Raw genomic sequence first — 23,562 nt, 5'->3', positions numbered from 1 at the left:
CCTACTGTTTTCATGGAGCTATGACTTAACTTTTTGTTGTTCTTCAATAAATAAAGAACTAAACTACGGATATGATTGGCATAGAAATGTCATGAAGCTTTTTAAATTTTGTTTGTTGTTTGAATAATATAATATTGGTGGCCGACTTATGAATCGCAAAAGGTTAATTTGGTATTTGTATGAGCAGTAATCCAGCAAGAGTCCTTCGTTAAACAAGGATGCGCCACATTTTAAGGGCTAGCATGCAAAACACTTAAGTGGCGCCCACACAGGGACGCAGTGAAAGGACACATGCAGCGAGGAGTCAACCGAGTTCGTGGCCCTTCCATTCCTACGCCCAGCTTCTCATTTTTTGGCCTAACGAGCAACAAGTGGGTGGGCAGGCGAATTGGGCCGAAAAAGGACTTTCACATTTCGCTCATTAAACCGAGCTACCGACTTACCGAAAAAGCGCAACAGGCTGCAACCAACACACACATCCTTCCACCCACTTATGGTCGATGTGTGTGTGCGTGTGTGTGCGTTAATAACTTGGCTGCAGGCAGGACATGGATTTTGATGTTCAGTAATTACAGCAAGAGTCGCAGTCAAGGAGCAACAACAAGGACGCCGAGTGGGAGCCGCAATCGTAAATCAAAGTATGAAAAAAGCATTTCACTGTTGGACCAGCTCCATCCCGATTAACAAGCGTCTATAATGCTTCATTACTGTAAAAAAGGCACTGGCAGGACGAAAAAAGAAAATAAATAAAAAAAACTAGCGATTTGCCAAGGAATCGACTGCTATAAAAGCGTCGAACGCATAAAGCCAACGCTTCAGTTGATTTTTCAAAAGTGCTCAACGTAGGACAGGCTTGACATTAATTAGTTTCCCGCCAGTAGACACAAGAATGCATCATCCACCTGGTCGCCAAACAGCCAGGAGGAGGCGGAGTTCCACGACTCTTGCCGTCAAAGAGGGCTCTCCACCAAGCAGAACCTATCACCTACCAGCCATGTTGATTATCCTGCTCGTGCTCGTCCAGAACTTTGAGCTGCACATGTGCCGGCAATTGATGGTGTATCCGGCCACCGACAAACGATCCCCCGACAAGCTGCTCTCCATCGGCGGCAGTGCAGCCGGAGAGGTGACACTGCCGGAGGCCAACACTCCGGCGGATGACAAGCGGGCGGGCGGTTCCAGGTCGGCCCCCAGCCAGCCGGAGGAGATTTTCAGTGCCCCAGCCGATGAGGGCTACGACGAGTATCCGGTAAGCAAAATCTACGAAAATTATCAAGTGCAAAAGCGGAATCACCGCGTGGGTCGTGTTGGTCACTGGCCTTTTTGAATCCCTATCACCTTACACACAATTTGTAATTGTATATTTTCCATTTGATTGCTTTTCGGCTTTGACCCCTAGCTACATTTCCCCCTGAAAGCCGAGCTGACGTCACATCACTTTGATTGTGCCAGGTGGACACTATAGGTGTTGGGGTCTAATGAGGGCAGACTGTGGCCAAATTAAATATTCTGTGGGCTCATGCTCGATGCGTGGGAAGTGGGTTTAAAGAACTGGGAAGAAGGGCATTTAAGTAATTGAAAAATACAGGTCTAAGAAAATCTGTGTTTAGATCGATCAATGAATATGCTATTCCTATTTCCCATATCTCTCTTGATAGATCATTAAACCAAATGTATCTAAAATGATTCTGTCAATATTTATTATTGCATTTTACAAAATTATTTCCTTCTCTACAAACTTATAGATGGTGGTGCCCAAGCGAGCCGCATTACTTTTGGATCGACTGATGGTTGCTTTGCACCATGCCCTCGAACAGGAAAGAAGTGAGCAACGAATTGGCGATTTCTTTGGGGATCGAAACATATTGGGTGGTAAATTCGGGGAGTCCCACAACGGAATGGAGCCACATCAAATAAGAGAGGATGGTATGTGCTGGTAATTATATCAATAAAAAGAAATGATTACCAATAGAATGTGCTTTTAGGCATGTACAGCGACGACGATTCGGGCACAATGTTGGATTATGATTTCAAAGATTTGAACCAGATCAATCGCGCCACTGGCGAAACAGTAAGTTGGAACATAAAACCTAAATTGCAATATAAGACATAAAATTAGCAGCGCGATGTGTAAGAAAATTTCAGTTAATGCCAAAGAGCTTTCAGAGAAGAGCGGGCGCAGATCGATCTGGGACGTCCACCCACTCCGGTTCTCCAGCTGGTTCCCGGCGTATCCAGCCATCCGGATCCGGCGGTGGCCGAGCGTACTGGCGTTGCTATTTCAATGCCGTCAGCTGCTTCTGAAACTAAAACACCCATAAAAATCCAGCAAAGAATCCGTCTCTGGAGTGGACTTAAAGCCACAAACATTTCAAATCCCAACTGATCGTCAGAGATGTGTTTGAAAAACAGTTTTGACATTGCTGCGCTGCTGTTGTGAAAGTTGTTCGCGCCATTAACTGGAATACCCGGGCTCTGTAATTGTATCTAGTGGTATCTGTATCTAGTATCTGTTTCTGTAAATGTATCTGTGCATTTGTAACTCACTGTGAATCTGCGTTATAAATAAACCACCAGCGATAAGTCCAACGGCATTCATAAATAAATTAATTCAAACACCCATACTCGTACGGGAGTATAAATTCTGCGGGTATATTTGAGGGCAATTTCGGTTAGACAGGTAATCCTACCTATCCCACCTATCCTGCCTAATGCTGATTGACATTGCCATAAATCGCGATTCTCAGCAAATCCATCGCATGCCCTCGGTTCGTGTTCTTTTACGATCTATTTTCGGGTGCAAATTGTGGGCGTGCTCCAAGCGGAAGTATCTTCTCTATCAACTGATATCTGGAGCTTTATCTACTTAAATGCCAGGATCATGCCTCCACTGCCTATAAAATTTAAGGTTTGTATGCCCACCATGCGTATACGTAATATTGCATTAACTTGCAATTTGTAAAATAATTTAAGAGTAGTTTGCTGTGCACATTTTATTTGTTAAGGTACGAAATTCCTCAACCAAGTTTTTCCGCCTTTTCATGCAAATCAGCCGCTTGAACTTCTTGCAAACTATCAAACTGAAAGTCAATGCATATTATTAGCTGTGGGTCAACTGTCTTGCTATAACTGAACAGTTAAACTAAGCTGGCGATCGGTTTTAGTGTGCAAAGCACGTTTATTGCCCAGCCACCTTGGCTGCCAAGTTGATAGGCAAAGTTTTATTGGCCAATAGTGGCCATTAATGATTTTGTTGGAGCACACATTAATAGACTTTTATGTACAGCTAATTGCCAGCGTTAATTGATGAGCATCGGGAGCAAAAGTCGATTTCAAAGAGCACAAACAAGTAGTGAGTTTTTAACTTCACTTTTTCGACTACAAGATACCTGGTAATTACAACGAATTTATTACGCAATTAAAAATAATGTTTTTGGCATATTTAAAATACAAGTATCCTCATCTGTAATACTATTTTTTATGTTCATGTTTAAGTTAAACAAAAATAACATGCACTGCTTTGCACTGGCGGAAGTGCTTAATTTTCCACGAATGCTATACAACCTTATATTATTAGATTACCGCCGATGGGTATCTATTTTTATGTGTGTTTATGCCATAATCTCACTTTCGCACATGGCGCGATTTTTCTATCAATAACCATAAATCAATGGCGGATGTAAGGCCTACAGCCTACTGTCCAAATGCATTTCCACCAGTTTTCGTGTGTAATCTCAACTCAACGTCATAGATACCGTGTTGTGCGCTGCTAAGTATGCAACAGGTTTCGTACGAGTCGGCTTAATCAGCAACAAGTGCCGTTGGTCGCCGCTACTCACCACGCCAAGTGGATGGGCGGCTGCCTGTGGGCGGTCCACGTATTCCACCCACAGTCCATGTCCATGTCCGTGTGGTGAATTAATAAGTCGCACATTGTTCATACGCCCCATTGTACGGGCAGAAAGCACTTGGGTGTTGGCATTTTGGAGGCGTATGCGACGTGCAGATGCTCTAAGTCATTGCGTTTTTTCCCTCTCCTACTTTGAATTTAACGAACTGTATTTATAAACCTATCAAAAACTAAATAAATTTGTATAGTATTTGTTGAAAAACTTTAAAAGGCGTATGGTTTTATATTATTTAAAGGCATATTAAAAGTGCAGCTTTGTTTAATATTAAGTGAAGTTTGATTTCGATCAGTGATATTCCCACATACTTACTTAAAAATTACCATCGTACTTTGAGTCTTGTTCGACGCTCCTGCTTTTGATTGTGAGCATATAGCGTTAATCTCCTTAAGGATCTGTGCACCTCATCAACCCTCCTCGTATGCCAGGTACCATAAACAAGTGTTATTCCTGCCGACTGCAGTGTCGCTGCTTGACAAGAGGCATAAAGCACTGCCTCAGCAGACGCCCCCTAACGAATTACCCCCACCCAGTGGGCCGCCCCCTCAGCCTCCTGGCTGTTCCGCCAGCTCGTGCTTCCTGCTGCTGTTGGTGCTACTTCTACTGTTGCTGCTGCTGCTTCTGCCGCTGCCGCTGCTGCTGCTGGCGTCGCTGCCCTGGGTGCTGTTTGCTATTTTGTATATAAAGCCCGGTGGCAGGCATCGCCAACATCGAGTTACCAATTTCCCTTCTTGGCGTTCACATCGATAGGGCGACAGCAGCTCAACAAGTAAACCCAGCCAAAGGATCAGCTCAAACTTTCCACCAACTGAAACTCCATTTGAAGGCAAACCAACTAACGCAAATAGTTCGCGAATTACCAATTGACAAATTTCCTGGCGCCAGATTTTTTCTAATTTACCGACGCCAATTCCATTGCGGGCTATTCCCAATCTCATCCAGTCGAAAAGTATCGGTGAGTACTGTGGTACTGTTTACCTTCGCCAATTGGAATTCGGCGATTAATTGAATTGGGCAGTTGTGTGTCTGCCAGAATTAATTTGTGGGCGCGGAAATTGTGCCACAGGTGAAATATCGCAGGGTAAAAGAATTATAGCCGCCGATATCACATCGTATAAGTTACACTGTTTGCATTAAATCAAAACAGTTATTATCAATGAAATATTTATCTTCATGTTAGATTTTTTTAATATAAAGTAGCATAAATATCTCTTACGCATTGCGATCAAAAACTTAAGCAGATGCGGAATAGTTATTACTAAAATTCTCCGATTTTATACTCTGGATTTTATATCTTCAAAATCTCTTTAATGAATGATTAGGGTCAATTTTTTTGTTTCCCGTTTACATTGAGTCAAAGGTGCGCTTCCTAAAATAATTTCATAAAAGTTGCTGAAAATTGATAGGCCTTCAAAGCCTCGAAGGTAAAGAAAGGTTCTTTTTTTCCCTTTAAAAACTCCCTTACGTTGACGTATATGTGCAATTCATAGGCCATTTTTTACGGCCCGTTGCCTTTGCTTTTTGTTTTGAATATGCCAGAGCATCAATTTCCTCAGGGAGTTTCCCAGAGCCACCTAATGACAGACCAAATCAGGAGGAACTGCTTCCGCTGCTCAATGAAAATTATGTGAATTATTTATGAAGCGTAGAAAAAAATCAGGAATACGCACAAAACATTCACCTCATTTGATTTGGACTTCCATCTCGATTCGAGTTGCTGATAATAAATAACTTCAGTTGACTTGCTTTGGTTTGGTGTGGTTTGGTTTGGTTTGGTTTGGCTTGGTCGATTCCCGCCGAAACCGCAATCAAATTGCATTTAATATTTATTAGAATACGCCCACGGTTTTCAGGGCAATTTTCCTGTGGGTTAAGGGCATCAATGAGCCAGATAATTTTCCGCTGAAATGTAAGGGGGAGAATCTGGCCAGCGCCTCGTTTGCTTAAAAAGCTGCGTGCTGTGAAAATCAGGTTAAATAAACCAAAATAGACTTCTTTTAATATTTAAGTAGCTCAAACAAACAGTAATTGAATATGTAACCAAAGACCGGCGGCGATTGATCTATTCTAAATTTATTTCTAACCGCAATGGAGCTTTAAAAATAACCAAATACTTCAGCACATATTTTCGAACATATTTTACTTTAAAAGTATGCGCATCTTCCTAACTTCACATCTAATTGGGTAAATAACTCTTCCACTTCGAACGGCATTTTCCGCAAATCGGAACGTAACCACAAAACACAGATCCCCCAAAGAAACTCGATACAACTTCCAAGTGCTCCACATCCCTGTGAGGGAAAAGGAAACATTTCAATCCACTTGATACGTATTTGAAGACGTCTGAAGTTTCCAGTTTTTGGTGACTGACTGACGTAATTTTAATTTGCTGCCTCGAAAATATCATATGACCAGATAAATCACATGGCCAAGGACACGGCCATCGTCCTGCCGCCTCCTGTCAGACACACACATTAATGAAGCCCACGCCAGGTCCTTCAGGCAAATATTTACCCAACGACATTCGTTCTTGGCTAATTTTAAAGTTCCTTTTGCCACAGGCGCAAAATGTGACGAAACTCGAAAAAATGAACGGAACTCGCAGCTAAACCGGAATTAAGTCGCCGTGTTTGCCAGGATAATAATGTCGAGTCTAAAGTGCCACGTGAAATTGCATTTTCCTTTTCCCTATTTTTTTTTTTTCAGAATTTACCGCACCGCTTTGTTCTTTAGCACTTGCAACTCTTTGGCTGCCACGGCGGCGAGATTAAATTTCCAATTAACATTCGAGCATTATTTATCGGTGGCAATAAATGTGTCCTGATTATGTTTGGCTTTGGTTCGGGCTTTAGGGCCCCGTCTGCTTTTGGCCTTTTATTATTCCATTTGATCCAGCCAAAGCCACTCCGTGGTGTGGGCAGAAGTTGGCCACCTCGTCATTAGTTTTTATTTATCACCCACTAGCTGCTTAATCTAACAAATATTTAATGAGCCCAAAGTTTAGTTAGCCGCATTGTGTTCATTGTAATTATCTCTGCGTAAGTTCACTTGTAAAGTGCTTTAAGTGATTCGCATGCACTTTTGCCAATAAATATGCGGAAATGTTCCCATATGACCCAATATTTATCAATGTTTCAAGGGCAGACATTAAAGTGCACGTTTCTGAGAGATAACAGGGCATTGCTACTACCAATAATAATTTCAAAGTTGGGTTTGGTTTTTAATTAGTGAGGTTACATATGAAACATATTTTCAAAAAAACTTCACGGCCTTTCCCAGTCAATGTAAAAGTGTTTGAACATTTCCACGAAGCAAACAGCTAATTTGCAATTCAGATTTTGAAAACCACAACAAACTCCATCGCAAAATGCATTCGCATCCAAGCAGCTGCTTGAAATTTAAGGACCATCTAGGAGCAGCAACATTTTATGAGCTGCAGCAAGCAAATGAGACAAGTCGTTAACGTTTACGAACCACATCGTTGAGGTCCTCGATGGGCCATGTCTATATGGCTTTTGGTGCCCACGCCGATGGTTCAGTTTCTCGTTTACCTGTTGCATGCAGATGATTATGATGGCTATGATGGTAATACTGAAAGTCATTTGATGACCTCATTTTCCCCGGCCAAACGGGGATTTATGTTCAAGCAGTGGCTGTTTATGTATTCATGTCCTGCGGGAGAGGTTTTCCCTTTGATTTCACACCCACTTCAATTACCAAGCTGTCATAATTTATGTAATTTAAGTAATTAGTTGCTGATTGCAGTTTTAGACGACTTGTTTGGGAATATCTGTTATTTATATTAAATTAGTATTTACCTTTGATGTTAGCTGCAATTACTTAATATGATTAATTTATGAGGTGGATGGATGTAAGTAATAAAATCCCATTTTCATACTAATTTGTACTTGATATGCACATAAAGGATTGCTAATAAAATACATAATAAATCAGATTCCTATTGCTTGAGCAAAATATGCATATCCAAAATTGCTTATATGAGATTAGAAAAGACATTGAGTTCAAAGGAAATTAATTACCTAGTTAATATGTTTCGTTGCGTAATCTCTGAAACCTTTATCGGTGACCTTTCACCTTTACAGCTGTGAGCAACTGATTGAATAACGCTTTGTTTGATCAATCACTTGTGCCAAGTGGACAACACGTTACGAAACTGGCCATGAAACTACTTTGATGATAAGCCACATACATAAAGGGTAACCCAGCCAACTTCGTGCACGCCCTTTGTCAGCTTCTGATGAATCAATTAAAGTTTGGCCAACAAGACTTGAACAAGGCCAAAGGCCATGCACACGGGCGGGCCATTGTGTGGCTGCCACACGTTGCACTATCGACCATTGTATTACGGATGCAACGCATAAGTGGATGGACGACCGTGTGGGTGCGCTTGTTGCATCGCTCAAGCTGCAGGTCCATATCCGCTTTTAATTGCGGAAATGCACTTAAGCCGGGCTAAGGTGAAAAACCGTACTCAGGACTCCAATCTGCGTCAGAAATGCACAAATGCAGAAATGCAGGTCACGTTTCGGGCAGCAAGTGTTTTGAGTAACTGCAATCTGCTTTGTTGCCCGTCCATTCAGGTTGAACTGTCTCTAAAGTGTTACAAAATTATATATATGCGTATAAAAGCAATTGCACTGAATCGTGGCCTTTAATTAAAAATCTGTCTAGTTGACTTTGTGGCACTTTTTCCCTGCACTCGCCTCTTGACAACCTCTGAGCTTCGGGATTAGCCGGGCACAAAGTCCTGGGACTTCTCTTTGAAGTTTTTCAAGCATTTGCATTAATTGGTATACTACAACAGTTCATAACTGTATGGACATTGAAATATTTAAAGCAATTGAATTAAACTTTTGAAAAAGGCTTGCGGTCAAGCTACCAAATATAAATTTATACATTTTCCTAAAATGGATTTTTAATGATGTTTTATTATATTTTATTTTATATATTTCAGTGCAGAAGCGTTTAAAAATGATGAAGTTCGTGCAGATATTAATGTGCTACGGCCTGCTCCTCACTCTGCTCTTTGCCCTCAGCGAGGCTCGACCTTCGGGAGGCGAAACAGGACCGGTGAGTATTAACTTCCCAGAACGTGTGAGGAATGTACCTTATTGACTTGATTTAAGGACTCCGATGTACTTGATGGACAGGAAGCGGAGGACGTGCGAGGCGCCTACGGAGGTGCCTATGACATGCCAGCCCAGGCCATCTATCCCAATATTCCAATGGACCGACTGCAGATGCTCTTTGCCCAATACAGACCCACGTAAGAAGCAACCACCTTCAACTATGGTAGATAATTTCAAATTGTGTTTAACTTTTATAGCAGTTACAGCGCCTATTTGAGAAGTCCCACCTACGGCAATGTGAACGAACTCTATCGGCTGCCAGAGAGCAAACGTCAAGTTAGATACCGGCAGTGCTACTTTAATCCCATCTCCTGCTTTAGGAAGTAAGTTCCCAGACAACTGGAGATCATCCGTAACCCAGAGCTCTTGGTTAAAGTATCAATTCAAGCATTTCAACAAACCAAACAAATAAGCCAAATACAAAGATTAGCATAATGGATAAACGCAAACGTTTAGTGCAATTAAACTAAAGCTAAGACTCAACTATATCCATATATATACAAATATATATATATATATATATATATATACAACTTATCCCTTTGAATGTCTACGAAAAGTATGAAAAAATGTTCCATTGTAGTTGCCAAAAAAATAAATGATGTACCTATTTACTTGAATATTAGCACAAACGTTTGAAATTGAAATATTTCGTTTCTTGATTTACGCTTTGCATATGGTGTGGTAAAATGAAATACAATGCTTCGTAAAGCTATTTACATATATACATAAATATAAAATGCATTCCTCCATCTATGTGCTTTTGTAAATTTAAGTGTCCCAGCTAATGTATAATACAAATAATTATGTATAACAACAAACAGGAATGCAAACTTGGTGTCATCTAAATCCTACACAAAACTATACATGTAAAATACCTTTCCAAATAAAAGTTATAAATACATACGAATAAACTAAATGCGCCCGAATGTTAGAAAACATGACCTTCAAATTTTATTCCTTTGGAGGTATGATTGGTTAGAAACCTATACATACCATTGAAGTTGGTATGTGTTTCTGAATGGTAGCTGGATTTGAGTATTATTTAAATTACTAAAAGTCAAACAAAACACGTCGTTTAGTTACTGAAACATTTTATTTTTATAAAAAATATGAAATGTTATTAAAAACTATTGCAGTTTATAAAATACATATATATTATATATTACTAGTTTACAATTTTGCAATGGTATATTTTTAAATCACATTCATTGTGCATTTTTTTTTTACTTTTTGAATATTTTTGCTTAGCAGTTGATCTCAGTAAATTTAAATAATATTTTTATGTTTCACTAGACTAATTTTGATACTTTGTGAACTGCCTCTGAGGCTTTATGCATTAATTTTTCCATCGAGTTGCGTAGTAAATTATCACTGATTTTCGGCTTTAGAATCCTTGCAATCTTTCGGTATCTCAGACTTTTAAGCGCCTCTTTTCTAGAAACTTGGTGGGACACTTTCCGCCGCGTCGTTCCATTTTGATGACCAATCGATCCGGAGTGGATATCTTGTAGCCATTGCACCGCCGGTAGCGCTCCTCGATCTTCAAAGATGTGGCCACCATGAAAATGGAAAAGACCAAGGCGATTAAATAGCGAACAATCAGCATATTGTGACAAATGTGGCGAACAAACGAGACTGTTTGGGTTACGGGGTGCAGTGCGTCTTTTTATAGCTCGATACTGCGGGGTAATAAGGTATCGGTTACCTGTCCTTCGGGACCCTTGATTCGAGAGGGTTCCAGGAGTTCGTTGATGGATTAGGACGCAGTTTTATGGCCGCGACTCGCCAATAAACCATTCCACGCTAATCCCTTCGCTCATTTCCACTTCCTCTGCTCGGATTCCATCGATCCTACGCGAATCCCCAGATGAACTGCGTCCGATACAAAAATGGGAAAACTAATTGCCCCGGCTGATGAGTGGAAGTTCCAAGAAGGAGTCACCTATGTCGACCTACCTGATGGGTGAGCGTCTTTATGATCCGGCCCGACTCTCCTTCTCTATCGCGCCTCACTTTTTCTGCCATTAGACATTTTAATTGTTAATTTTTGCAAAACGTAGTATGGCAGCAGCGCAGGGGAAAAATTTAAATAATGACCAAGCTGCAGGCATCGGGCAGAATCCAGGAATCCAATGGCTACCTGCATTTATTATCTCCAGCCGGCTCCACCCCGCCCGATGATCTACTCGGTGCCCGAGTGCCATCAACGTGAAAACAAGTGGCAACAATTTTCTATAAATTGCATTTGTGCAAAATTAAGTTCAATCTTTACCGAGTCGCGAACCAGTAGCTGTATCTTCTCGGCCAGCATCCGCTCAAGTCGCTCGATCCCGATCCCAAACCCCAACCCCACGCTCAATCCCAAGCCCGATCCCCCTGCTCCATTTGCTCTTTCACTGCTGGAGTAGCCAAACTCCATTAACTTTGCAATTGGCCACCATAACTCGTCCGTCGCTCCACCTTCCGCCCGACCGACCGCTCGCCTTCCGTTTGCCCGATGCCTTCGCCGTCACCTTGCCGCCCATTTGGCCGCCACATCCACATCCACATCCACATGCACCTCTGCCTCCGCACAGAGCACATCCATCCACATCCACATCCACATCCCACAGAGCAGCAGGCGAGGTCCATTCCATTCCAGTCCAGTCCCGGCCCCATCGCTTGTTAGTTTTTGCGCCAGATCGTTTATAATAATTCGTATGCGAGTCATGTCATGCCCCTAAAGTGTATCTGCAACCGCGCAGTCGCAGCAACAACCGCAGCAGCAGCAGCAAAAGCGCAGCAGTCCAGTTGCCGCTGGCCGCGCCTGCGCAGTCGTCGCGGTCGTCGCGCATATCTGTATCTAGTTGGTGGCTCCCACTGGAGATGATCACGTGACACGATCTCAAAATTGTTAAAAAATGTTTAGTTATTTTATGGAAATTGTAAGGTTACAAGGAATAAAATAATATAAAAATATAAAAAACAAATAAATATTAAAACGCTCATGCTTGCATTTACTTTATTAAAAAACGTAAACTCATCAAGAAAACTTAATACAAATATCTATGTATTCAAGTCATACATTGTTAGTGTTTTTAAGTTTAAGGCAAATGTGTATCTTAACATTTTGAAGAAATCTAATTACTGCAAAAGCAATATGGATATTCAGCCTCAATATGTTGACCATTCAAAGTCCATATCCCCAATCACCCAGTCACGATTCGCGTTCATCTCTGACCAATGGAGTGGCAAAGTCTTGGGATCTACTGCTCCGGCTTCTCCCGATCTGGTCAACTATGCAACCGGTGACTCGAACTTGACTTCACCTGGCCTGATCTCGCGCCCGTTTCTTTCTCGCATAGCTTTGGGTCGCCTTGGCACTGGTTGGCTCCTGCTCCATCTACCCAATCGCCAGCCCACCGATCTCCGCCAGCCCTCCTGTTGTCATTCCACTTTATCCGCGGCGCTTTGTGCTGGTTTTGTTCTATTGGTAAGAGGAAGTTAGAAAAATGCTCTGGATTCGTGGGGCCACTGGTGGGGGCCAGCCAAAGCGGTGGCCTTAAGTGAATTGTGCTGGATACCAGCTGGGCCTGGCTGGGATCTCGGGATGGGAATCTGAACATGGATTCGTTCTGGCCTCATGTCATGGAACTCTGCAGCCGGCGATATTGATTTCAGTTAGCAACAGTGAAAGTTCGTAAATTGAATTGGTTTATCATTGCAATAGTGATTTACCTAAAATATTTTGTACTTCATTTTGAAATATAAATCTTCTAAACTATTTAAGTTATTCATGTCGAAAGTATGCAGCCAATACATTTGTATATATTTTCAAAGACACAGGCAATGTATCTATTCCACTTTCAAACACAACGAATGCATCTAAATCCTTTTTTCAATGGTAAACCAAATATAATAGACAATCATAAAGCATTTTTGACACTGATTTAATTTAAATCCTTTTACGAGATCTCAATTTATGAAATCGCCGCATAAGTTTCTCCAATGCAGTTAATCTTAAAAAGACTCAAAAGGGCAGAGACAACAATAGCAACTAAAGAAATATGAAATTTCAAACAACTGCTAATATAATTATATAAATTGTGGAATAATATTTGGAAAAATGCACACCGCAGATATACTTTAATTATGGTACTTAAGCCAAGCAAAATAGCAATTTGGACTACATAAAAGCAAATGTAAACTTGAAATGTATCCACCAATTTGATATAATTGCGTTGTTTTCAGGATCTTAAGTGTATGATGGTATTTTCCAAATCATTTGTAGTAGCCCATTAACGTAATAAACAATTTCTCAACGTGTGATCCAATTGTGTTTCGAACTCCCAACGTAACCGGTAGCCAGTGCCGTGGCCAAAGCCACTTGGCAACTTGGCCGTGGCCTAAACAATCGCCATCGCCGGCATCGTCGTCACCATGTCGTCGTCGTCTTGGACTTGGACAAGGTTGCTATGTTGCTATGTTGCTCTTATTTCAGAACATGACCAGCGTCCAATGGGAGGCCACGGAGGAATGCCTTAATTCAGGAATTTAATGAAAAATGCTCTATGAAGCGGCGCAGCAAATTAAAAACAGAAAAAAGTACAAAGAAACTGCAACAGCAGCAGCCAGGAAAAGTTGGGCGCACAGAAGCCATCGTGGTGGAGTGGAAAGAACCTGACCAAAAAGGTTAAAATTAAAATCTGCGCTCACTTGTTCTTCTTAGTTAAGCACTTTTTTCATTCAGAATACCCTGTTGCGTTGGGTTGTTTGGGCGACCTTATGATTTAGTCGAAGAAAACAGTAATTGATTAAATGTAAAACCCAAAAGCTTTGAATTGGAGCTATTTATCAGAAACACAACGCCGCTTAAGTGCTGCCCATTGCCTTACTAGTCATAGGGTAACTCGAACTCGATCACTTTTGTCCTGCCTGGGGGCTCCTGCTTCCTTTATTTTTCTTAGCTTCTTGGATTTCAATCCGAGCGCGATTCGCTGGCGCATCGGTGGCTATGAGAGCGGTGTGAGATCGGTGGCAGGTGATGCCGATGCCGTTCAACTTTGAGGTTGAGTGGCTCTTGATGCGACCGAGTCCGACCAAAGTTGACCAGTTCCCCGGGCAAATATATATATATACATAGATTGTACATACATATATACATGTGTGCTTGCGAAGTGGTCGCTACTCCGCGTTGAGCGTTGTAAATTACATTTTCCAAATGCTTTTGCCATGTCGAACCAAAAAGCCATGTACATATGCGGCATAAAGGAGCGGCCTGGTCTGGAGCCGGAGTTACCATGGCCATGGCCTGGCCTGTGCTTCCGTTTTGATTTGGAACACTTGTTGCGTTTGGTCGGCCAGCCGCTCTCCGCCTCTGGCCATAGAGATTTGTCCTCCGGCCAGAACGACAAACAGAAACATTCATTCCTTGGGGATATGGCCACTCGCAGATACACACGCCAACCCGATGTTCCTACATGGATTCCTACATGGCATTTGGGATGCTCCTCCTCGATTCTCGACTCTTATTCTGACTTTTTTGGACCTCTCTCCTCGTATTGCGTATTTAAGCGTTTTGTTGCTGCCGTTGATTATGTTGTTGTAGTTTGTTCAGATTGTTGATGATACGAGTGTTGATTGTTGTTAGCAAAATGGGTTTGTCCCTCGGAGCTGTTGGCTTCGATTAGCTGAATGGCAGATCCTCTAGGGATCGCTGGAAGTTGACTATGAGTAACATACAAATTTCTATGGCTTTTTCCCAGGTTCTCACACTTTGCAAGTCTTAAATTGAAACATTATTATTAAGTGAGAGAAAGAAATATAAAATATTGACAATTTTTGAAATATTCTGATTATTAAGGATTCTATCTGTTTGAGGGCAGCATTGTCCGTCTGTCTGTCCGTCCGTATGAACGTTGAGATGTCAGGAACTATAAAAGCTAGAAATTGTAGATTAAGCATCCAAGTTCCTAAATCATAGATGCAACGTAGGTATAATAAACGATCATAATAAATGTGGTTTATGTAGTTTTTTATTTATCAAACTATAAATGGTATTTATCATTCCTTACAAGAACAAAATGTCAGTTGTAAAATTAAATTAAATTTAATTCGTTTGCATATGTAGTACTGGGAGACTATTTCTAATATAATGACTCCGGTTCCAGGATCTCGTAGGTCGAAAGCGGCAGGACATCATTCCCAAAGTAGTTGGCTCCACCTGGGGCAATCTCCTGCACTGGATCGTTGTAGAAACGGTCGAGGAAGGGACTTCTGGACATCATCATCCTAGAGCTGATGAGCGGGCGCTTCTTCACGAAGTAATCCCTCCTGTGTGGCCTCCTCATGGGCGATATCTGGTCCATGATTTCGTTGCTCATTCTCCTCTCCGCCGGCAGCGATGTGACCTCATTGAATATGGATGATCTCGACCTAGGTCGTGCCCAAGCGATGAGCAGCAAACAGGCAATAACCAGAATAAGAAAAGCAAGTTTAGAGCTCGTCATCTTGACTGCTTGGCAGTTTGATTCTGAATGTACTAATTGCGTTCGTGCCGAAAGGAATTTATAGTGGCAAGGATACGAAGCAGGTAGTCCTTTAAGTGAGGCGTATCCTTTAAGTGATTTATAATTATGCCATGTGTTTGTCATACCTGGTTTTTACCTACTTTTATTGTCAACAAATGTCCCAAAATGTGATTCTAGGATTCGAAATCTTTATATTGCAGAAAAGTCTACCACTTAAATGTAACCGCAGCATTTTTCAATGTTATTCTATTTTTTGTTTATACAAATTGTGACCAACTATAGAAAAAGTTTAAAAATGTTTATTCGTTTTCAGTCGAATGTATCATTGGCCCCAAAGGTTGCGGGCTATTTAGGTAAACGCTTGCAAGGAGTAAGTCCATAGAAATCCATCAAAAGCCACAATTTCCTTGGCCATTCCACTCGGGGCCATCACTTAACCCATCCACCTCATCAATCTCGGACATTTGGCTAACTATCCGCCAGGCGATCCAACTGAGACGGAGTCACTTAGAGTCGGCGTCTCCACTGCAATCCACTCAAATCCACTCCACTCCACTCAAGGCATCAAGATCGGCTGGGATTGGATGCGATGCCATTTCATGTTAATCAAACAACGAAATCCATCAACAGGTGACACACACCGCCAAGTGGGCGGCTGGCGGTGGGCTGGCGGGGTGTTGGGCACAAAAAGGGGGTGGTGGGCAGCAGCGACATCCAGCAGACATGTCAGTGCGATAATGGTGCTACTTCTCTGCCAGCGGAGTGGAGTATGGAGTGTGTGTGTGTGTGTGTGTGTATCTAAAACAACTTCATTCACAAAAATCGGACCAACAAAAAACGGCAGAAGCAAAGTAGCAGAGCATCTGCAAAAAGGAAGCTGGGCCATTAAAAATATCTTGTGGATGCCACGGCGAGGCAGATAGCAGCCGCCACAAGATGCATTCAAAAAGGCAGAGGCCACTTGGTAGCATCCTCATCATCATCATCATTATCATCATCATCATCAGCAATGGTTTTAGCCACGGCTTTGGAACCGGGAGCTGTGCAACCTCAAAAGCAACAGCTGCGGGGGCGGGACAGGGTCGCTCGTCGGTCGGTGGGCACGGACAGTCAAGGGGGCAGCCAAGGAATAGCCAAGAAACATACGCCTAATGCCACAGTCATCGACATCCGCCATTTAGCTAATTAACCCAATGGTGCCCAGCAAAATCCAGCTGGTGGGTTGTTGGAGAAATGCAAATTTTGCAATATTATTTTTCTGTTACAGATAAGGATAAGACAAAGATTAAAAATATGCAGAGAGATTTTTAACATTTAAAAATATCTACAAATCTATCTATCTATTAGCTCTTATGTAAGAACAATTTACTAAAAATTATTTAACGATTTGCTTAGCAAAAGAAATTTGTGCAACCAGGTCTTTTAGAATATTTGAAAGATACATATGGCACAAAAATCAGATACATAGTAATAATCAATCATAAAATCTGCGATCGAAGCGAATCTTACTTTTATCGGCCATAAAGGGTTAACCGATCTTCCACCGTTGCGCTCCTCTCCCCGCAGCAGCTCAGCCCCTTCTCGCTCCCACCTTCTGGGCTTCTGACGCGGCTTCTTCAGCTACCTCAGCAAATGCAGCTTCTGCTGCTGCGGCTGCGCGGTCGCAACTGTCTACATTTGTCGGCCAGCCTTCTCTTTCCCACCTTCCTGCTGCCACTGCCACTGCCACTGCCCATGGCACTGCCTCCACTTCCATTTCTACTTCTTCTGCTTCTTCTACTCCGCCGCCGTGTTCGTCTTGTTCTTCTTCAGTCGATTGGATGTCCAGCTTTCAATTTGCAACATAAAGCATCTTCATCGTGGGCCGCATGAATGGGTAAGTGACTGCGAAAGGGGCGGAAGGAAGGCGGAGCGGCGGAGAATTGGGTGTGGGCTGGGAGCTTGGGAGCTGGTTCTGCACCTCAAGCTCCCCCTTTTGTCGATGATCTGCCCATCAAGCCATCGAGCCATCGGGCAATCCAGCAATGCAACAATCCGACAATCCGACAATCCAGCAATCCAGCAATCTAGCAATGCGGCATTGACGGTAGGCACTCAGGCGTGCCCTGGCGGTAGTCGCTGACCTTTATTGATTGCTGTTTGACCTCGCCAGCCATTGTGGCTGTTGCTGTTTTCGCTGTTACTGTTGCATCTCCTAACCATTTGTACTTGGCCGATCGCTGCCATTGATTGCACTTGGCCCATGGAGGGTGGGGGGTTAGGAGCGGCAGCTGTGGGCGGATGGGGAGCGGTACACGCCCACTAGTATCGACGCGTCGTCGTTTTGCTTTCTGGCTTTTTGTAGAGCCTTCATTGTTGCTTTTCTCCTCGGTGCACTCAGAAAAGTAGTTACATTGTTTAGAAATCAAAGGTATTTTAGTAAAATCCTACAGGGAGGTAACAATTTATCTTTTTCTTTCATTTTATAGACATTTATAAATGCTATAATTAAAAGCATTTTAGAAAGCATTTATAAAACAACATATATTTTTGTATAATCGTGATCTTTTAAAACTAGTTAATGTTAAAGATTTTAATAATACTTAAGTGTCGTGTATTAATATTTTTTTAAGTTTAATAGATAAGGATAATTTTTGCAGTTCCTTAAGAGTATGTCCTTTTTCTCTCTCTGCTGCCACTGTTATTCTTGTTATTGTTGCTCCATTACCTCGTTCATGGCAGTTAATTTATATTCGATGCATCTCCCGGTCCTTTTCTTAAAGCCTCGATTTTTAGTGTTTTTTACTTAACTCTTTTTTTTCCATTTGAACTTCCTTTTCGATGGCGTAGTTGGCGAAGGTCGACGTCAGTCGTCTTCGTCGGTCGTCATTGACGCCTTTCCTTGTACTTAGCCTTCCATTTGCCAGGCAAAAACAAAAGACAAAGGCAGGGCAACAATAAACAAGAAAGCTTATGAAATGGCAAATTAGACTACTAGATACCTGTTAGTATGCATGGTCAAGGGTTCTAAAGTTAGCAGATAGGATCTGTATTTCATAACGTCCATTGAATATTATACAATGTGTATAATATTCCTGAAATTGTGCTGATAATGGTTCGTAAAGCTCATTTTGTAAAAACATTTTTAATAGCCTTTATCTGCTTTAATATATGAATACATCAGTGTAAATACATATAAAACACATTGTAAATATATTACAAAATATATTTAAAAATATAATTAATAAGAACCAATAGGTCATGGGTTCTAAATACAATCCCTTTTACAATAATATACCCCGCAATTGACGGGTACTAAAACGCAGCACACTTTGGAAGCCTCGCTTTGTTTGGCTTCTATCGTGTAGTTTGTTTTGTTTGACAGTTTCTATCTGGAGGGGCTATCAAGAGTCGGAGCTGGCGAGTTGGAGCTCAAGTTGGAGCTGGAGTTGGAGCTGAAGCTGAAGCTGCAGTTGGAGACTGCAACCGTGGTCGCTGTCGTTTTGTTTGCTTAATTGTTTGGTTTCCCCCATTTGAATGGAGGTGGAGCCCCTTGGCAGGGAAAATCGTTCGCCTTTCTCGAGGTGGGGGCGATATTTTCCAGGGAAATAAATTAGCTGATTGAGGATAACCGTAGTTAGTCGACCGGGAATGGTGGAATCGAATGGCGAATGCAAATGCGAATGCGAGCGGGTGACGTACAAGTGAATTATCACCTCATACATTGTGTCTCTTCTGAACGATATCTCCATCTTGTAGCCCTAATGGGGATGGGGATCTGTGATGATCCCATCGGGAACACGGTTCGCTCTTGTTTTAATCACATACCATATCATTATTGTTAAGCATTTTAATCTGCTTCCGCGGGAATTTATCTAGCAAAACCTATAATTACACTGGGTTGCAGGGCTAAAGAATATTCAAAGGACCTTAAGTAGTGCTAGTTAAGAAGTAAGTAAATGATCAAATTTTTAGAGCATGACAAAAATCTATAACTCCTCGACACAAATAGTTTGAGATTTTGTGCATATCTGATTTTATTCCAAAGTATTCCAATTGTATAAATGCTATACCATGCCTCTAAAAAAAGATTGTAAGTAATTTTTGCAATAACTACTCAGAAAGCCATTAGCTTGTGTTGACCAGTGTAATTATCGACCGGTCTTGCTTTAATATCAGCAGCAAATCAGATCACTTCATAATGATAATAATCACTCAGCAGAAATAACCTGCTTCAAAGTGAAATAAAGAGCGCCGCTCTTCGACTCTCTTTCGTTCTCTTAATGCAGAGCGTGCCAAGCGAAATTCATTTTCATTCATACAACCAGTTGTTGTTGTTATTTTTGTACTCGCCACTTGTCGCTCCGCGCTGTGAAAAAAAGAGGCCCCGATCGCATGCTGCTGCACAGTTATTTTTCCGAAGCTCTCGAGTGCGGTTCGATGCGGAAGCTTTCTCGTGCTTGCAGTCAGTCCAGTTGAAGAATAATAATAATAGAAAACGTAATTCAAACAATTTAATCAAAACGCGGCGATTGATGAATATTGTTATTGCGACTGCAGGAGAAAAATTGTTTGTTTAATTGCAAGCGAGCCGCAAAAAACGGTCGACAAGTGCCAAGCTAACAACAACCACAAGTGAATTATTGTACTTAATTTTAACGTACAAATGCCAGTGTATGTGTGTGCGTAGATTCCGGCAGAAAAGTGTCAGTGTGTGCGTGAGCGCGCCTTTATCAATTGCTCCACATAAAAGTTTTCATTGAAGTGTTTGACAGCAAAGAATTCCAATTCCCATTCCCAGCTAGCAAGAAGAAGCAGAAGCAGAAGGGGAAGAAGAAGCAGAGAGCAGTCAGCTTAAAACGGTAATTAATACAAACACACACTCCTGATTCGGCCATAAACAAATGATTCAGCAAATGTCCGCCGCAACAACTGTAAATGCTGCGCAGCGAGACATTTGATTGAGCCGCAAACTCTAATACAGGCGCAATTACAATTACAACCACATGCAGCCGTCCGACGGGTGACAAAAAGCTGCGGCGACGCATGCTTGCAATTAGTGGGTAACTGTTTCGGTCCACCTTCTTCTTCTTCACTCTTCCCCTCCCGCTCCCGCTCCCTTAATCCACATTCTCTTTCTCCCTTTGTGCGTTTGAATTTTTACTCTCCCGCGTGGACACAGTGAAATATACATATGTATTTAGAAGTGCCGTTATGTTCAAAGGAATTCGGGAAAAATCACATTTTTGTCTTATATATATTTACACTAGATACATAGAGTTTTACATTTTGTTAAACATTAGTAAGCTGTTTTAAGATGAATTAGAATTGAATTGCAAATCAAACAAAATATTTATTTCAGCTTTTTAACATTATGTGTTTTTTAAGAAAACATAGAAAAACTCTAAAACGCAAAATCAGAATGACAAACTTTAAGATAAATCATAAGCTATCCTAAACATCTTAATTGGGAATGTGAGGCTTGTATGTCAGGCCAGCCCGTACTTTGGTTGGCTTTTACGGTCATGCCGTGGACATTTTCCAAAGTATTATTTGCCATTTTGTCGCGTTCATTAATTGGCCTGCCTGTGACTGTGAATCGGCTACCAGTTCCCTCTTGCAGACTTTGTTGTTGTCCGATTGTCGCTCTCTGCGAAACGGTAAGTGCAAATTTAACGCTCTCTTTGCTGGCCTGTTTGTACTTGTCTGTCGTCTGTCTGCACGGGGAACAAATAGATGATCCACTTGCTAAGCTTCTGCAAGGAAGCGAATTCAACGTCAAAACAAATTTATAAAACACCATAAATAAATATGGAACTATTAAAACGTGATGTAATGAGCTACAGAATATTAAAAAGTAATCCGATATGATGCGATGTGGAGTTCAACAAAAATCCATTTTAACTAAAAAATGGAATTCTAATACCAAATACCAATTAAAGCAGTGAATCTGGAAGTGTAGTGGTTTGTTTTCTGTGTAGTCGTCTCGAACACTTGTTGCTTGTTCATTGTTTTTACAGTTTTTAAGTGGCGCTCATATCCGGCGTTTGTGGTTGTTGCTGTTTTTTATTTTTTCATTTTTTTGCGTTTGCTTTTGGGCCTGATAAGCGCACTCACCTTCGCCGCCCCTTCGCCCTCCCCCAAATGCCACCCACTTCACTTTCTGGTCAGTTTTTGTTTTTGTTTCTCTGATGGCCGTTATTGTTACAGTTGCCGTCGTAAGTGCAGTTGTGTGTGTGAGAGTGTGGACACCACCTGCAGTTCATTTGCATTTCGCATTTTTGATTACAATATTTGATTAGGCGCTTCCACTTTTCCTTTTTCCCGATTCGCATTTCAATTTACCTCTTTGTTTTTTGAGTGGTTCTAAACTTTTGTGATTCAGCTAAAGTTTATTGCTGGTAATGGGCATCTGTTCTTGGCCGATGGCTCATTGATTTCTTTGTTAATTTGCCTCATTGTGGCATGTTTTTTTTATAGACCTCTTTCGTGAAGTTTTAAATTAGCTTAAAGGTAGCTTATTCACTTAAAAGTCAGTCAGTCAATCAACTTAAATATGCTTTTGAGGATTTTAACTTTGATTATTTTTCAAAATCGATTGAATATTCCGAACAATGCTGATACCACTAAGTTGTAATATTAACATTAATGGTGCACTTTAAGTTAATCTAAGTTCAATATGATGAAGAACAAGACAGTCTTCCTTAATTATAACCGATAAATATGACATTTGTCTCATATAAATCAAAATACTTGTTAATATCTGATGTGTGTCAGCTTTTAAGGTTCTCCTTGGGTTCGTTTAGTCTCACAACCCCCATAGAAGGCATAAGGCCAGGCCATTTGTTGATTAACCGATCTCGGAGCGATTGCAATGCATTTGCCCGGTGGATGCAGTTGATGTCTCAAAGTTCAGAATGTGAAAAAACACATTTCGGTGCGCGTTTAATTAAAGTTCAGCACCTCACTCAACCCACTCGACTAAAATCACGACATTTGCGATCATTAACACAGCCGCAAAGATATATATATATATATATAGTCAGGCACACATGCGATCGAGTGTGGGCGCCCAGATCGGCACTCGATCATCTGTGGAAGCTGGGACAGACAAAGTGGATGCTTTATGGAGAAATATGATTTCATGCGGCGGCTCGAATCAAACAAATAGCGAACCCAAGCAGAAATAACAGCCATATTGTGCGGTGCTGCGGTCAGTGATTAACCTTTGGTTCAAGCAGCGATCTTTGATCTGTCAAAAGATCAAATTATGAAAACCCACTACAAGTGCGGGGCAAAAAACAAAAAATCAAAAAAAAAAAAAAAAAAGAAGGAAACAAAAAATCTGGGACCATAACAAAACACTGCCAATCAGTTCAATTATGGTCTTATGATCTTCGCAGCGCAAATTTGCTGACGGAATATAATGGCGAGTACATAAAGTTAACTTCAAGTTACCCCTGCTCGTCGAGGAGTGCTGAGATCGCGACGGCGGCAAGTTCATGTGACAAAAATGTCACAGTCAGCAAAAAAACCAGAAAAAAAAGCCGCTGCCGATCGGTTTACCCAACTCCCAAACTCATCTCATAACGAAGGAAGAGGGAACCGATCTGTAGCAAACAAAAAATAAAAGTTAAAAACGCCCTCAATGCCCCCAAAAGCCCTCAAAGTGATCGTCACTTGCTCTTCATTATTTTTATTATTATTATTATTATTTTTCCTGCTTTCCTGCTTTTTTCGGGAAGAACGGGTTATGATGCGATGATGAAGTTGCTTTGCGGCGGAGGTACGTTTGTCTTCGTCAAATATTTACTTTGGAGTCCGCTAATGACATGAAACGGCGAAATTGTGATGTGAGCCGCAGGAAATTGTTGAATTTGTTATTATTAGCATTTATTTATGTATATATTTTATGATGCCAGCTTGGGGATTTTCTTAGCTTTATTTTTGTTTTTTGGCTGGTCCTCGTCTTCTATCAAATGACAAGAGCAGTTTGTGAGGTAAGCAGTTATG

At 41.4% G+C, this 23,562-nt stretch overlaps 5 protein-coding genes and 1 long non-coding RNA gene across 11 annotated transcripts in view; 3 read left to right on the top strand and 3 right to left on the bottom strand.

The window, feature by feature from the left end:
- The first annotated feature begins 821 nt into the window (after positions 1–821).
- Positions 822–2,594, top strand: LOC6527234. 2 transcript variants are annotated; one of them, XM_002088292.3, is made up of 4 exons: positions 822–1,249; positions 1,746–1,926; positions 1,986–2,071; positions 2,167–2,594. In XM_002088292.3, the coding sequence occupies exons 1-4, from the start codon at positions 890–892 to the stop codon at positions 2,302–2,304; spliced, it is 765 nt and encodes a 254-aa protein (XP_002088328.2). In that variant the 5' UTR covers positions 822–889; the 3' UTR covers positions 2,305–2,594. The 2 variants fall into 2 exon arrangements, with proteins under 2 accessions (XP_002088328.2, XP_039227273.1); XM_039371339.1 differs by having other exon boundaries at positions 2,146–2,594.
- A 794-nt stretch (positions 2,595–3,388) lies between these two features.
- LOC26535378 lies at positions 3,389–3,874 on the bottom strand. Of its 2 annotated transcripts, none has more exons than XR_001454334.2 (2): positions 3,840–3,874; positions 3,389–3,769 (listed from the first exon to the last, which is right to left on the bottom strand). It is a non-coding gene; the product is annotated as an uncharacterized LOC26535378 (long non-coding RNA). The 2 variants fall into 2 exon arrangements; XR_001454335.2 differs by having other exon boundaries at positions 3,389–3,766.
- A 738-nt stretch (positions 3,875–4,612) lies between these two features.
- LOC6527233 lies at positions 4,613–10,002 on the top strand. Of its 3 annotated transcripts, none has more exons than XM_015197685.3 (4): positions 4,613–4,863; positions 8,884–8,999; positions 9,056–9,195; positions 9,259–10,002. In XM_015197685.3, exons 2-4 carry the CDS (start codon positions 8,901–8,903, stop codon positions 9,383–9,385), a joined length of 366 nt encoding a protein of 121 aa, XP_015053171.1. In that variant the 5' UTR covers positions 4,613–4,863; positions 8,884–8,900; the 3' UTR covers positions 9,386–10,002. The 3 variants fall into 3 exon arrangements, with proteins under 3 accessions (XP_015053171.1, XP_039226898.1, XP_002088327.1); XM_039370964.2 differs by having other exon boundaries at positions 4,614–4,863; positions 8,889–8,999; positions 9,256–10,002; XM_002088291.4 differs by having other exon boundaries at positions 4,615–4,863; positions 9,256–10,002.
- Positions 10,003–10,207: 205 nt separating this feature from the next.
- On the bottom strand, positions 10,208–10,711 carry LOC6527232. Its single transcript, XM_002088290.3, has one exon. It carries the CDS (start codon positions 10,665–10,667, stop codon positions 10,473–10,475), a length of 195 nt encoding a protein of 64 aa, XP_002088326.1. The 5' UTR covers positions 10,668–10,711; the 3' UTR covers positions 10,208–10,472.
- Positions 10,712–15,057: 4,346 nt separating this feature from the next.
- Positions 15,058–15,591, bottom strand: LOC6527231. The gene has a single exon (XM_002088289.3). It carries the CDS (start codon positions 15,547–15,549, stop codon positions 15,187–15,189), a length of 363 nt encoding a protein of 120 aa, XP_002088325.1. The 5' UTR covers positions 15,550–15,591; the 3' UTR covers positions 15,058–15,186.
- A 4,368-nt stretch (positions 15,592–19,959) lies between these two features.
- The window catches only part of LOC6527227 (pneumococcal serine-rich repeat protein), a 56,455-nt gene continuing 52,852 nt past the window's right edge, over positions 19,960–23,562 (top strand). For both annotated transcript variants that reach the window (XM_002088285.3, XM_015197687.2), the window contains exon 1: positions 19,960–20,411. The gene's annotated coding sequence lies outside the window, so the exon portion shown is untranslated. The remainder of the gene's footprint in view (positions 20,412–23,562) is intronic.

Source organism: Drosophila yakuba, chromosome 2L (assembly GCF_016746365.2).
Source record: "Drosophila yakuba strain Tai18E2 chromosome 2L, Prin_Dyak_Tai18E2_2.1, whole genome shotgun sequence".
In the NCBI taxonomy this organism is placed as follows: domain Eukaryota; kingdom Metazoa; phylum Arthropoda; class Insecta; order Diptera; family Drosophilidae; genus Drosophila; species Drosophila yakuba.
Note: the sequence above shows the minus strand (reverse complement) of the source record. Positions and strands in the feature narration are given on the sequence as shown.

Coding starts and splice junctions, on each gene's coding strand:
- LOC6527234 (XM_039371339.1), top strand. CDS start 890: ATGCATCATCCACCTGGTCGCCAAACAGCCAGGAGGAGGCGGAGTTCC. Junction 1,250..1,745: donor AGGGCTACGACGAGTATCCG/GTAAGCAAAATC, acceptor ACAAACTTATAG/ATGGTGGTGCCCAAGCGAGC. Junction 2,072..2,145: donor ATCGCGCCACTGGCGAAACA/GTAAGTTGGAAC, acceptor AGAAAATTTCAG/TTAATGCCAAAGAGCTTTCA.
- LOC6527233 (XM_039370964.2), top strand. CDS start 8,901: ATGATGAAGTTCGTGCAGATATTAATGTGCTACGGCCTGCTCCTCACT. Junction 9,000..9,055: donor CGGGAGGCGAAACAGGACCG/GTGAGTATTAAC, acceptor ACTTGATTTAAG/GACTCCGATGTACTTGATGG. Junction 9,196..9,255: donor TTTGCCCAATACAGACCCAC/GTAAGAAGCAAC, acceptor TAACTTTTATAG/CAGTTACAGCGCCTATTTGA.
- LOC6527232 (XM_002088290.3), bottom strand. CDS start 10,667: ATGCTGATTGTTCGCTATTTAATCGCCTTGGTCTTTTCCATTTTCATG.
- LOC6527231 (XM_002088289.3), bottom strand. CDS start 15,549: ATGACGAGCTCTAAACTTGCTTTTCTTATTCTGGTTATTGCCTGTTTG.